Source organism: Pempheris klunzingeri, chromosome 16 (assembly GCF_042242105.1).
Source record: "Pempheris klunzingeri isolate RE-2024b chromosome 16, fPemKlu1.hap1, whole genome shotgun sequence".
Taxonomy (NCBI): Eukaryota; Metazoa; Chordata; class Actinopteri; order Acropomatiformes; family Pempheridae; genus Pempheris; species Pempheris klunzingeri.
Window position 1 is genome coordinate 2007493 of NC_092027.1, and position 12651 is coordinate 2020143.

At 41.1% G+C, this 12651-nt stretch overlaps 1 protein-coding gene across 3 annotated transcripts in view; it reads left to right on the top strand.

Moving 5' to 3' along the window:
* LOC139216040 (glutamate receptor ionotropic, kainate 5-like) overlaps positions 1–12651 on the top strand; it is a 71505-nt gene that overhangs the window by 15148 nt on the left and 43706 nt on the right. For all 3 annotated transcript variants that reach the window (XM_070847091.1, XM_070847092.1, XM_070847093.1), the window contains exons 3-6: positions 977–1074; positions 3878–4043; positions 6100–6278; positions 8740–8793. In XM_070847091.1, the coding sequence (XP_070703192.1) occupies positions 977–1074; positions 3878–4043; positions 6100–6278; positions 8740–8793 (497 nt within the window). The remainder of the gene's footprint in view (positions 1–976; positions 1075–3877; positions 4044–6099; positions 6279–8739; positions 8794–12651) is intronic.

Below are 12651 nucleotides of genomic sequence, written 5' to 3' on the forward strand. Positions count from 1 at the left end.
TGATCTAGTCTAAATGAGTAAAATATTCCTTTTACTGACAGTATAGCAACAGGAGTTTTGGGGGATTGGCCCTCAGGTTTTCTACAAACTTTGACCTCTGATTGATTGAGTTTCTTTGGGTAGTTTGCAGTCTGACAGGAGGAAATGCAGGAAAAGACTATAAAAAGCTCTCCAGCTTGGCCTGCAGCACAAAAACCAATGCTATCATATTTTCAAAATAGCAGCGTGTGAAATGTCAATGTAAGCACAGTGTGACAGTGGTGCTGTTAACTAGGATGAACCTGCAGAGAGTTACCAGCTGAATCTGCACGAGCTTTACAGTGAACGTCAGCTCATTGTTTGTCCGTCCAACTATTCTGGTTCACGTCAAGCCGCTCTTCACTCCCTGCTCGAGCAGTGATGAACTGACCATCTGGAGCACCGGCAGTGTTCTCAGTCAGGCTGATGCAATGCAAAACATACATATTTTTAAATGAGTCCAACCGCTGCTTGAATAAAAATAACCAAGTGCTGACTGTTTGGCTGACTGGCCAAGGCAAGTGGGCTGCCGGCCCACTGCGGATCTGTCGGACTCTCTCCCCCATAAATTACTCTTGGCCCTGTCCCTTCGAACTGTACCTGCACCTTCTCCGTCTCTGTCAGGCGCTGACATGTGGATACACAGTGGAGAGGAGCGAGAAAAAAGGTTGAAGTCCCTCGAGGCCGGCGTTTTAAAATACCCAACTGCTCGCTGTGGTGCTGTTAGCAGTCAGTCATGTAAGCTGAGTGGCAGCACAGGAGTCCAGCTCTAGTCCTGCTCTACGTCACCGGGTTGTTTGTTGTGTATTTTACTAAAAAACCAAACTAAAGAGCCAGATATTTCCCTCAGGAGCTGGTTGGTGGAGACCAAAAATAATAATATTCATCATGTGACACAAACAGATGATCATGTTGCTGCTGCATGTGTGACTTTCACGTCTGATGTTTTCTGCCCCAGTGTGTCAGATCCTGCCGAAGGGCGTGGTCTCCGTGATCGGCCCCGCCTCCAGCCCCGCCTCCGGGTCCACCATCAGTCACATCTGTGGGGAGAAAGAGGTGAGCCAGTCCTGATATAAAGTCCTGTTATACTGTAGAAACGTATTTTGAGTTTAGCTGTGAGTCTTATATTTCTTATACTTGTGCCATTACTACCGCTGTAATCTGTACTAAGAATATTTCTGTTATTATTTCAATAATTCCCATTAAAAACCAAGATGTAATATTACTAGTACTGATACTATAATGTCTATTACAAAATATTAAAACACATATTTTTTATTACTGATTTTATTACTGACACGATTTAATACAACATTTACATACATACATTTTTTTGACAGTAATAGTACAAAGTACAGAGAAGAGTTGCTGACAAATTCATTAATTGGTGAGATGATTTGGTTTATGTAGAGCATTTCAACATTAGCTGTCCAAAGCTAATATTTTATCAGCTTATTAGCGTCTGTAGCTTGAAAAAAGGAAAAATACCAAGAAAATACAAAGTGAACTTGCTTTGGAAATAAGATGAAATATTTTCTTAAGAGACAGAAACAACTTGACAAGCAGCAGATGGTATTTTTGCAGTGTACCTCACTGTGTTGTGGTAAATTGTGTTTGATGTCATAAAAAATATCTAACATTACTCAGAGGAAAGGTGCCACATGCATGTGTTGAAGTGGATTTGTCTGCAGTGACACTGAAACTGTGGTGTGAAAGATAAAGTCTCAGGTGTTAAAACCAGCGTTTTTAGTGGTTTAACCATTTTCCTGCCCGAGCGAATCCAACTCAATCTCCCCCTAAGCCTCTAACTGTCCTGATATCCTCTCCATTTTCCTGACAGGACTCATATTATTGGAGTCTCTGCTTGGATTTAAAATAAGCTCCGCAGATCAGAGTAAAGCCCAGCTGAGCTAATTACAGTTTATGGTTTAAACCTCTGCAGGTGTGAACCGAGGTTAAATCACTGAGTGGCGGATCACACAGGACATTTGGCCTCTGACCTGATTCCCCATTCATCACTGATACGATTAATTTTTCAATTTGTCATTAATTTTTCAGCTTAAATGGAGGCGCTGTCAGTCAGAGGATCTTTGCTCTGTGGAGTTTAAATTGAAACAGAGCAGCATCAGTGACATTAATGGGGAAAACTGTCAGACTCTTTAAGGTACAAAGACATTTTCATCGGGCCAAGTCCAGTTTTTTTTCACTCTTTCCCACAGTTTTTATTATGTAATACTTTTTGTCACTGGTTTTGATCCTTTTAATCAAATAGTTTAAAGGTACAGACGGTGTAGTACTACCACAGTACTACTACTACTGTAGCCCGGAGACTTGTTATAAGTCATAATAAAGTGTTTTTCTATTCTAATACTTTTTTTTCTTTTATGCTGGTCCTCATAAAACGCAGCATGCTGGAATGTATTGAGCTGATAACCCTGCTGAATAGGAGAATAGAGCCCGTCAGTGAAAGAGATCACTCTGATTTTCACAAAAATAGAAATACAAGGGACAAAAGGTCTCTCAGCAACAAAAAGCCAAAAGGCAGACAGCATTAGTGCCATTTCCAACTTCTTATCAGACATATTCTCGATCAGAGGTGGCTATATTTCAAAGCTGTCTGTGATGAGCGTGAGTGGGAAAGAGAAGAGAAGCAGAGACTTTTCCTAATCAATGCACACAGATGAAATAACCAAAGCAGACCCAGGCTCCTGCAGATCCTCAAACAGATCCTGTCAAAGATCCTGTTGTAGAAACAGATTCTCAGAGTTCAGGTTTGCAACTGGAAAAGATTGTGTTGATGGTTAAAAGAAAGTGGCTGTGAGGTCATGGTTCATGGTCCCCACAGGACACATGAGCTTTAAAATAATGGTCTGGTTTGCAGAGGTAGAGCTACACCTGGAAAAGTCTTCTTCTCTGGTGTGGTAGTCAGGGTAAAAGTTTCAGCGCAGGAAGGAAGTACTCGCACACAAAAGAGAACAAAGGAGGGATTCAGGATTCTGGATTTTAAATATTTCTGTTTGTTACTTTGCAAAAAGGGACGAGCCGTCCAAAAGTGCCTGCAGTGCTGAAGTGAGGATGGTTCAGTCCAACACGGGCAGAGAGCAACGTAACAAATACAGACATTTGAGTCTTTTGTTCTGTCAGTCCTTCCTTGCTGAGTTAACATAGTGTTAAAAGTGCCTGATTTACATTTTCTTTTTCTGCCCAAAAAAGAGCAAAACAAATAAATAAATCCTTTGATATTAATGTTTCAGCCGAGTGGAGTTGAACACAAACTCTGCGACTTCTGAATGAAACAAGTTCCTGATATCACTGCTGATCAAGGATTTGCTCCGTTGTCAGATTTCCTTTTTGAAACTCAACAAAGGCTTAATTATCACAGAGCGTCGGTCTGATTAAAGCTTTCATTTCTCTTATCTGAACTGCGGGTAAAGCCTGTACAGTTTGATGATTTAAAGAAATATATTTGTTCCTTTGATGTCATCACCTTCGCTTCATCTCCTGTTTATCTTTTTCTTTCCTCTGCTCAGCTCTCAATTCTTTCTGCAGCATAAAAACACAAAAACATGAATCCGAAACACAGTGAAAACACTTTTCTTCCTTTCATTCTCTTTTATTTTCATCTCATCTTTTTTTATTTCTGTCTTTCTTTGACTTTTTCCTTCCATTTCCTCTTCCCGTCACTCCTCTTTATTACTTTTTTTTTTTACTTTTCTTCTCAGTAATATTGCTTCCTTCCCCATATTTTCCCTCAGATCTCCAACATGAAGACTGGCCCAAAGGAAACCCTGAAGCTGCAGATTCACTTTTCCTTTTATTGTCCTTCCTAATAATCCTCCTTCCTCCCTCCTTCCCTCAGATCCCTCACGTGAAGATCGGTCCGGAGGAAACCCCGAAGCTGCCGTACCTTCGCTTCGCCTCGGTGACGCTCTACCCAAGCAACGAGGACCTGAGCCTGGCCATCGGGTCCATCCTGCGCTCCTTCGGCTACCCGACGACCAGCCTCGTCTGTGCCAAGGCGGAATGTGAGTCTCAACACACTCAAGTGTGTGTTTATGTGTGTGTGATCTCCATTTTCTCCCTCACGTCTCTTTATCCCCACTGTTCGGTGGTTACAGTGCCGCCTGGTCCTGGTGCTAAAAAGTGTTTGATTTTAGAGCCGCTGCTTCTCGCTGGTCTTTTCTGTGGCGTAAACCATCTTTCTCAGAAGTTTGTTTTTTATCTCTGGTAACTTTATGAGCTGAACTGAAGCTCCCAGATCATTACTCAAGTTTATCTGCCTGCCTCTGGATGTTCAATCGCTCACTGTTGCCCTGCTGGTTTTAGATACTTCAAGAAGTGCTGAGTGGCTGAATGGATGTACCAGGACCAGCTGGGGTTTGCTCACATCATGCGCTTTATTTTTTCAAATGCTGTAGTGTTATCTCCGACTTTGGGCAGGATTTACTGTTATATGGAGTCGGATGCATTAAATAACGGCTCCAAGATGCTTAAAAGGGGCTGCAGGATGATGGTTTGTACGTAACGCTGGGATCATTCAGGACTGTGTCCTCTTACTGTAAAATAAAGACAAAAGCTTTTTTGATCCAGCGCCTGAAAAACTTTTTTTTGGACGTGCAAAACTCAAAGATCACCAAAGTTGAACTCATTCACTAGTAGCCACAGTTGCTGGTGTTTCCTTTCCTTTCCTTTCCTTTTCTTTTCCCCTCCACCTTTCCCCCTTCATCTCATCAGTCTCGCTGCAGATTCTGTCTCGGCCTTTAAGCCGTTTCCTCGTCCAGTTAACTGCAGTGTTTAAAAGGCCTGTATTGTTGTCATGACTGGATCTGTTGGCCAGTTAAGCTCAGCGGCAGTGATGAACGCTTTATGGCAGCTATTAGCCGAGACACGCCTGCGTCTTCTGTCAGGGACGGACGGACGACCGGCCCTGAATGCTAAAACTGAGATGATGCAACAGCAGCAGCCTTTTCTAGAAGTTACTGAGGAAATATTTTAATAATGTAACTTCCTCATCTGTTTTTGAACTATTTAATCATCTAAAACCTCCAAATGTATTATTATATTAATATTTGTACCATCAGCTAAATAAATCAAAGTAATTAGATTCCTGTTGCTTTGAGGAGGAGGAGGAGGAAGAAGAGGAGCAGCAGGAGGGATCTGAAATCAGCTGTGGTTGTAAATTCAAACAGCACACAAGCAAATAATAAAAACAATAAGTGGTGGTTGTGTGTTGAGTATTTCAGTCAATGACTAACAAGAAATGAAACTGTCAGATGTTTTGTTTTCTTCCTGTTGGGGACTGTAAATCAGATTAGTGCTGAAATTAAATGGTTTTTTTGAATTGTCAGTTAATCTTTTTATCAATGTTGTCAATTAATAGATTAATCATTTAGTTTGTAAAATGTGAAAAATACTGAAAAATGCCAATTACAAATCTTCAACTTGTGTTTTATGACACAAGCAACAGATCAGACTGAAAATGCCACAAATGGTTTAATCAGTCTTTTAAATGCCATCCACTCATTTTGTGTCAGACAAAAAAAAAAAGATTAATCAACTTCTTGTTTCAACACTAGATCCAGTGAATCATCTCAAAATGTTAATAAGCGGTCACCGATGCTGTCAGACGTCATTTTGGCTCTCGTGCATGCAGCTTGTGTCTGCAGTGACAACAACAGAGAACAATACAGAGAATTAAGTTGAGTCAAAACTGAATTGAAGAATAAATGCCGGCCAAAACTTGTTTTTAATCTAATGAATATCATCATCTGTATTACTTTTATGGCTTCCTTGTGTTTATGGACATGTCCAAATTGATTCTCTGTCAGGAATATTAATGAACAAAATCACCTCCCTTCTCATTCCTGTTTATTGCTGCTGTCCAAACCTGGTTTGCAGAGCAGCAGCAGTTATTTGTCTCTAATGACTCTGTGTCTCATCAATTTCCAAGTCAAAGCAATCATTTTGCAAGTAAACAAGCTGCAGTCCTTCACGAGTTTAACACAGTTTTAATCCAACCGTCCAACCGACTTATTTATAGTCTGACGTGACCACTTCCTGATTCCTGACTCCTCCCCTCAGGCCTGCTGCGATTGGAGGAGCTGGTCCACCGCTTCCTCATCTCCAGAGAGACGCTGTCGGTGCGAATGCTGGATGACAGCCTGGACCCCACCCCGCTGCTGAAGGAGATCCGTGACGACAAAGTGGCCACCATCATCATCGACGCCAACGCCTCCATCTCCTACCACATCCTCAGGAAGGTCAGGAAGTCAACACATGTACTCTTTACATAACCCAAAGCATTATGGGAACTGTAGTGCCAGTACACAGGGGAAAGAAAAACCAATAGGAGCCCCCAAAATCATTTTCATTTTAGACCATTATAGTATACATTTCTAAGGCTCAGAAAGTCTCATTAACATTTTTAAACAGCTGATATTATACTGACACCCCCCCGAATTCATCCGTATACAGATATTCAGCAGCCCCAGCTCTCCCCAACCTCCAGCCTGAAATAGAGATTGCCTCCACAAGTGTCAGGGAGAAATGAAAAACACTTCTGTGAAATAAAAAAGTCTGTGTCTGCTTGACACATCTTTATTTCCTGCTTTGTTAGTCTGTTTCTTCCTCTGTGGTGTTTACAGAGCAGAACAGGACCTTCACACACGGGCTGATTTCCTGCCAAACTGGCCGGTACACTCAGCAGACTACAGCCCCAAAACTGAATCTAGCAGCTTTTGGCAGGTTATAATTTCACTCTGCCCGGGAACCTTGGGGGTCTAAGAAGTTTTGAATACAAAGTAAAGCCGCTCAGTTACTCTGTCATGATTGTCTTCTCTCATGTAAAGCTCAACTCCCCGCAGGCAGAATAAAGCAGTGTATAATAAAGTGCATGGGAGGTTAACGGATTAATACCAGACAGCGTGGAGCACTTCATTGTGAGGCTGCCAGTTCAAATCCCAGCCTGGCGTTGAACATGTGTACAGGTCGACTTGTTCCGTCAGGTTCTGCGTGTGGAAAATCTGAAGCAGCAGGTTTTTAATAACACACAGCTTAAAGAGGAGGGTTTGGTGGAGTAAGCCACTGCAGCAGGTTTTTAACAAAAGGAAACTCACAATATCCAGACATGAGTACTGAATCCCATCTGGGGAGCGAGGACACCTTCTGTGGTGTTGCTGCTGTGAAATCCGACATCCTGAGACGGTTAAGATGCACCTCAAGGTGTTTTAGAGCTGAATGGAGATGCTCTGCCTCACCTTTGCTGACGTCAAAAGAAATAACTACTTTTTTCTATAAAATGTAATATTTGGCATATTAAGCCTCAGAAGAAAACGAGAAGCGCTTCAGCACACAACCAAAGCCTCTTATCGAACGAGTGAGAGGAGTGTCTGAGCTGTCACGTACGAACTGCATCACTAACGACGTCACACGTGTGTCAGTGATCGACCGTAATCAAACGATCACTCTGCAGCAGTTAACCAGAGCAGCATGCAGCGAGGTCGGGACAGAGAGCCTCCTGAGTTTTATAAGGTGGGAACGGTGGAGACAAACAGCTCGATGAGTCACAGAGGAGGAATTTACTCTGCAGGCTCACTAGAAGAAATTTGCATGGAGTAAAAGTATGTATTGATCAGCTGGTTTATGTTTTGCATGTCGGCCAGGAGGCTTCTAAACAGTCACCCTGATGCTATTCTACCCAAAGCCAGTAGCTCTCACTTTCCTCAACCTTAACATGCGATGTTTCTCTAAACCCAACCAGCCCTTAACACTGTCAGATCATTGAACAGACTCATTTCTAACAGTTGTAGAAGACACGGACAGATTCTTTCTTTCTGCTGAAGGCTGTGTTGGATCAGAAACACTTCTGCACCGACAGATTCTCTTTAAATCTGGAGAAGAACACTAATTCATTTAGTGAGAGCCACAGTAACATGATACTGAGGGCTCAGACTCTCCTCCACTTATTACTGCACAGTCTGCTGTTTGGGAACCCACTCCCTCGTGAACAAGACGTTCAGAAGCATCCTGGACTCGCTGTGAAGGTCCGGTAGAGAGTTGACTAAGTCATCATAGGCTGATGCTGTTTTTAGATGTCTGGATTAAATATAACTATTGAACCACCCAGCTCTAATGTAGGTGTGTATAAATCCTTCAGTGGTACCAGATTAAAGACGTCTAGAGCGTACTAGTGTCTTTCAGCTGTTATTCTCCTTCCTTATTATGTTCTTCTAACCCCCTAGAATACTGACAGATCATGTAGTTGTCATAATCACTATGATAGCACATGATTTGATTACATTCCTACATGACACTTGCATGCTGATGCAAAGTTGTTTACATTTTTAAAACCTAGTTTTGCGCTGATGTAAAGATTGAAGTTTCTCTGCCACAAGCAGCAGCCGACATGAGAGGTTAACTTCTATCAAATCAAAAACTACTACTACTTCTACTTGATTTTGTGTTAACAATACAGTTATGATTAATAAATACATTATATATATATAAAACATGTATAAATACATTAATCTGAGCTCCACTTTAATGCCTCAATAATTATAATCCATTAATATAATATATATTATTGTGCATGACAAGTTTAGAGAAGCAGGATCTGTAACAGAGTGAAACATATTTGGGACAAACTGCAGGAGGTGGTTCCTTTTTATTTTTTGATAAACTGTCCATATTAAAATGTTCTTCTTCTTCTGTGGTGACCTGCAGGCGAACGAGCTGGGGATGACGTCAGCCTTCTACAAGTACATCCTCACCACCATGGTAAGAGCTGCTGCCTTTACCTTCATCACCTCCAAACCTTTAAGCTCCTCGTCGTCATCTCTCTCAGTTCTCTCCATCTTCTCGTCTCCCTGTCTTCTGTGCGTCTGTGGTTTTTTCATTTTCTTCCTCTCGCTCCCTTTGCCCCCTTAACATCCTCCTTCCTGACGTCCCTCCTTCAGCCCCCTTATCTTCGCTTCCTTTCTCATCTGTTGTTATACTTTAATTTCCTCTTTCATTCCATCCTTTCTTGTCCTTCCCTATCTTCCCTTTTATTTCTTTTTCTTTCCTGTGTTTTCTCCTCTTCCTTCATCGCAGTTGTCCTCCCTCTCTTTAGTTTTGCTTCATTTCCTTTCCTGTATCATCTCCTCCTCTCTCATTTCCTCTTTTACTTCCTTTTCCTTTTCTTTTTTTCCCTCACAATTAGCATTTATTGTCATCACCGTCTTCATCCTTCCATCACTGTCTTTGTTAGTACTGTTGGGATCTCACCCTTTTTCTCCCCCGGCCCGTCTCGTATATATCTCCTCTTTACCCATAATTCCTCTCCTCCTCTCTCTCTCTTTTCATCAGAGATGCATGCTGGTCTTGCCGCCGTTTGTCATCATTATAATTTTGCTGTCCGGTGTCGTGCCCTTGTGCAAAGAGACTTTGCGTGGATAATAACTCGTCTCGATCTCCGCCGTGTCTCTAAACACCGTCGTGTCACTGACTTTAACGGAGCCATTCACAAGGGCACTTCACGCCGCGCTCGCAAACCAAGGGCGAAACCGCCGTTCTCCCCCCACCGGCAGAACCCTGGATAGGAACCAAAAGTGAAATTATTCCCCCACTTCCACAGTGTTTGACCTACCTCTAACTTTGCATTAAACACGCTCTGCTGACTGTGACAAGACGAGCAGGTTTCAGCTGATAGATATGTGGAATTCACCACCGCTGTTTGGCTGTGAGGCGTCCGAGTGTTGAAAAGATGAACGAACAAGACAGTATCTCCTAATAAAATCTTCTTTAAGAATACTAGGATGTCAGACTAACTGTTAAAACTGCACTGATAAATAAACAACGTGAGAAATGCTTATGTCTAATGTCACCAGCTCTGATGTTCCAGGGAGCTTTTCAGCCTCTTTTATCTTCTATTTTTAGTTTTAAAGCTCACTTTCTGTCAGGTTCAGTCTCAGCAGCGCTCTCATCAACAGCTGCCTGCAGCCTCTGAACCAGACAGAAAATTAACTGAAAATGTGGCGTCCATGTAGGACTGTGAGCTATGAATAATGAGGGTCAAACCAAACAGTGGATTAAGTTAATTACATTTCAGCTAATTGACTGCAGGATCACACTTCTCCTCCTTTATTTATTTGCTTGATGCTTTCTCAGGTGGGTTCAGTGTACAAGTATGCAGTGATTGTATACTCCACAACTCACTTATGTTATATTCTTCAGCATGTTTCAGTCGTGTAGAATCAACTTCGTCATGTTGAGATGTTTTGTTCAAAAAGGAAAAGCATCGTTTAGCCAATTTAACCCATAAGAACTCTTTTCTCCTTTTAAGCACAATTCTGGACCACAAGGAACACATTACTTTTACTTTTGGTACTTTTAACGTATATTTAAAAGACCAAAAGTGCTTAAAATACTTTCTTAGAGTATTTTTACTTAACCCACAAGAACCTGGACCCTTTTCTCCTTTAAGTAAAACTATGGGGGATATAAAACGGACCAAATGGAGCACAAGGAACACATTACTGAAAGTATTTGTTACCTGCTGTCTAAGGTCTGAAATGTTAAATTTATATCACAGCATTATTTTTTCGAAGCTGTTTCATATCAACCTTTTCATAAAATACGTTCAGGACAGGTTCATATAATCTAGGACAGGATTAGAACTGTTAAAGTGTCTGAAACTCACCTTTTAATAACAAAAACAAGCTCTTTAAAATCAGCTTAGTTGTGTCTCAGGTGTTAATCAGGCAGACCGACATTTTGGAAATGGTCACTGGGTCACATGACGGCACCAGGATGTGTAGTAGCTGTCACTGTCAGGGTTCTTGAATTAAAGCTGTAAAGGGAAATTCCCAGAATATTTAAAAGGTCTGTGACACCTGTGTCACCGTGGGTTCTTTTGGGTTAAGTCTCATTAGCTTGTTTAATGACCTTTATCAGTTGTCGACAGGAGCATAAATATTATGTAGTATAGCCCTGCTCTGCCTCCTAATTGGCTCAGTAGGCTGTTATTATCTATTGATGAGGCAGAATGACCCATATTTAGGTGTGGACACCTCGTGGCAGTAGTAATTATGACAGTAATTAAAGTGACATAGTATAAAGAGTCTGTGTAGGAAGGAGGGGATGATCTTAAACTGATATATACTATGTCACATACATTACTACACAACTTCACTACCTTAAGTATCGTAGTTATTCTAACGGAAACCACAATCATCTTTCTAAACCTGTGTCGGTGCCTAAACCTAACCCAGCTGCAACCACTTTATGTGTATGTGTTTATGTTATGTCGGTCTCTGCAGACGCTTTAATAATAAGAGATGATGTGAATCTTCTAGCTTACTGGAAGCTGCAGTCCACTCTGCCTGCACCTTTCTAATGGTATGGATAACAACACATAACATTAAATAAAAGAACATTAATTAACGTTATGACGCTCACGAACCATCTGACAGCAGCTGCTGTGGCACGGATCATTTTTGTGGGGAAACAGAGGAGTCACTTTCTTTGTGTTTATTCTCAGTTGATGAAATGCAAAAGTGTCAAAGATGTTCTTTTGGAATTACTATTTGTTTGTCTCCAGACAGGAGTGGATTAGTTTTGTTATACCCATCAAGTTTTCACAGTTCAGGACAGGTAGAGGCAAACAGCTCAGTCCGACACACTCAATTTGATGTGTGTGTGTGGAAAAAATGAGTGTTTCATTTCAGGTGACAGCAGCTGTTAAAACTATACAACTTTTCCCAATGTGAACATTAGATTTTTTTATTTTCAAATAGACATCTGGTGTTCCTGCAGCCACGGGCACTGATTGATTTCTGCTTTGTTTTGAGTGATGCTCCAAAGTCTTTATGGTAGCCACTCGATTGGAGGAAAAGTGAGTGCATCATTTCATTTATGATTTATAAAGTGGTGCTCCAAAGGCTCTGTGGTAGCGGTGAGAGGCGTTCAAATGCCTTCATTAACTGTATTTTTTTTAACATGCCTGATTAGGCGGTTGAATTAACACTCGGCTGGGCTGATGGATGTACATACAGTATGTTTTCATGTTTATCCAACAGAACTTGATGCTGGTTCTTGATGCTTTGGTCCAGATTGAATCTAGTGGCGTCATCAGCTCAAAGTTTTAACGTGCCCACTACTTTGGTTTTACATACAGAGACATGCAGAGCTAATAACATTTGTGTTAAGTGCTAATTAGCGAATGTTAGCATGCTAACACACTAAATTAAACATTAAACCTGCCACTGTGAGCATCTTGGCATGTTGACGACAGGCAGAGGAGAGGAATGCAGGAACAGTGGTGGAGGAAATAACTTTGTCACAAGTAAAAGTCCCACATTCAAAATCTTACTTAAATAAAAGTACCAAAGTGTCCATTGGCATCAAAAGTGTTTGTACCAAGAGTAAAACTACTTATCATGCAGAATGGACTATTTCAGAATAACATGTAGCCTATTATTGGTTATTATTATTGATGCATTAATGTATTTATCACTTTAATGTTGCAGCTAGTAAAGATGGAGCCAATTCTAACTACTTATTGTACTACTAACATAAATCATATTTTACTTTTTGATTATATTTCGTACTAATAACCTGAATAAACAACTTAAAAGCTGTGAAATAAATGTAGTG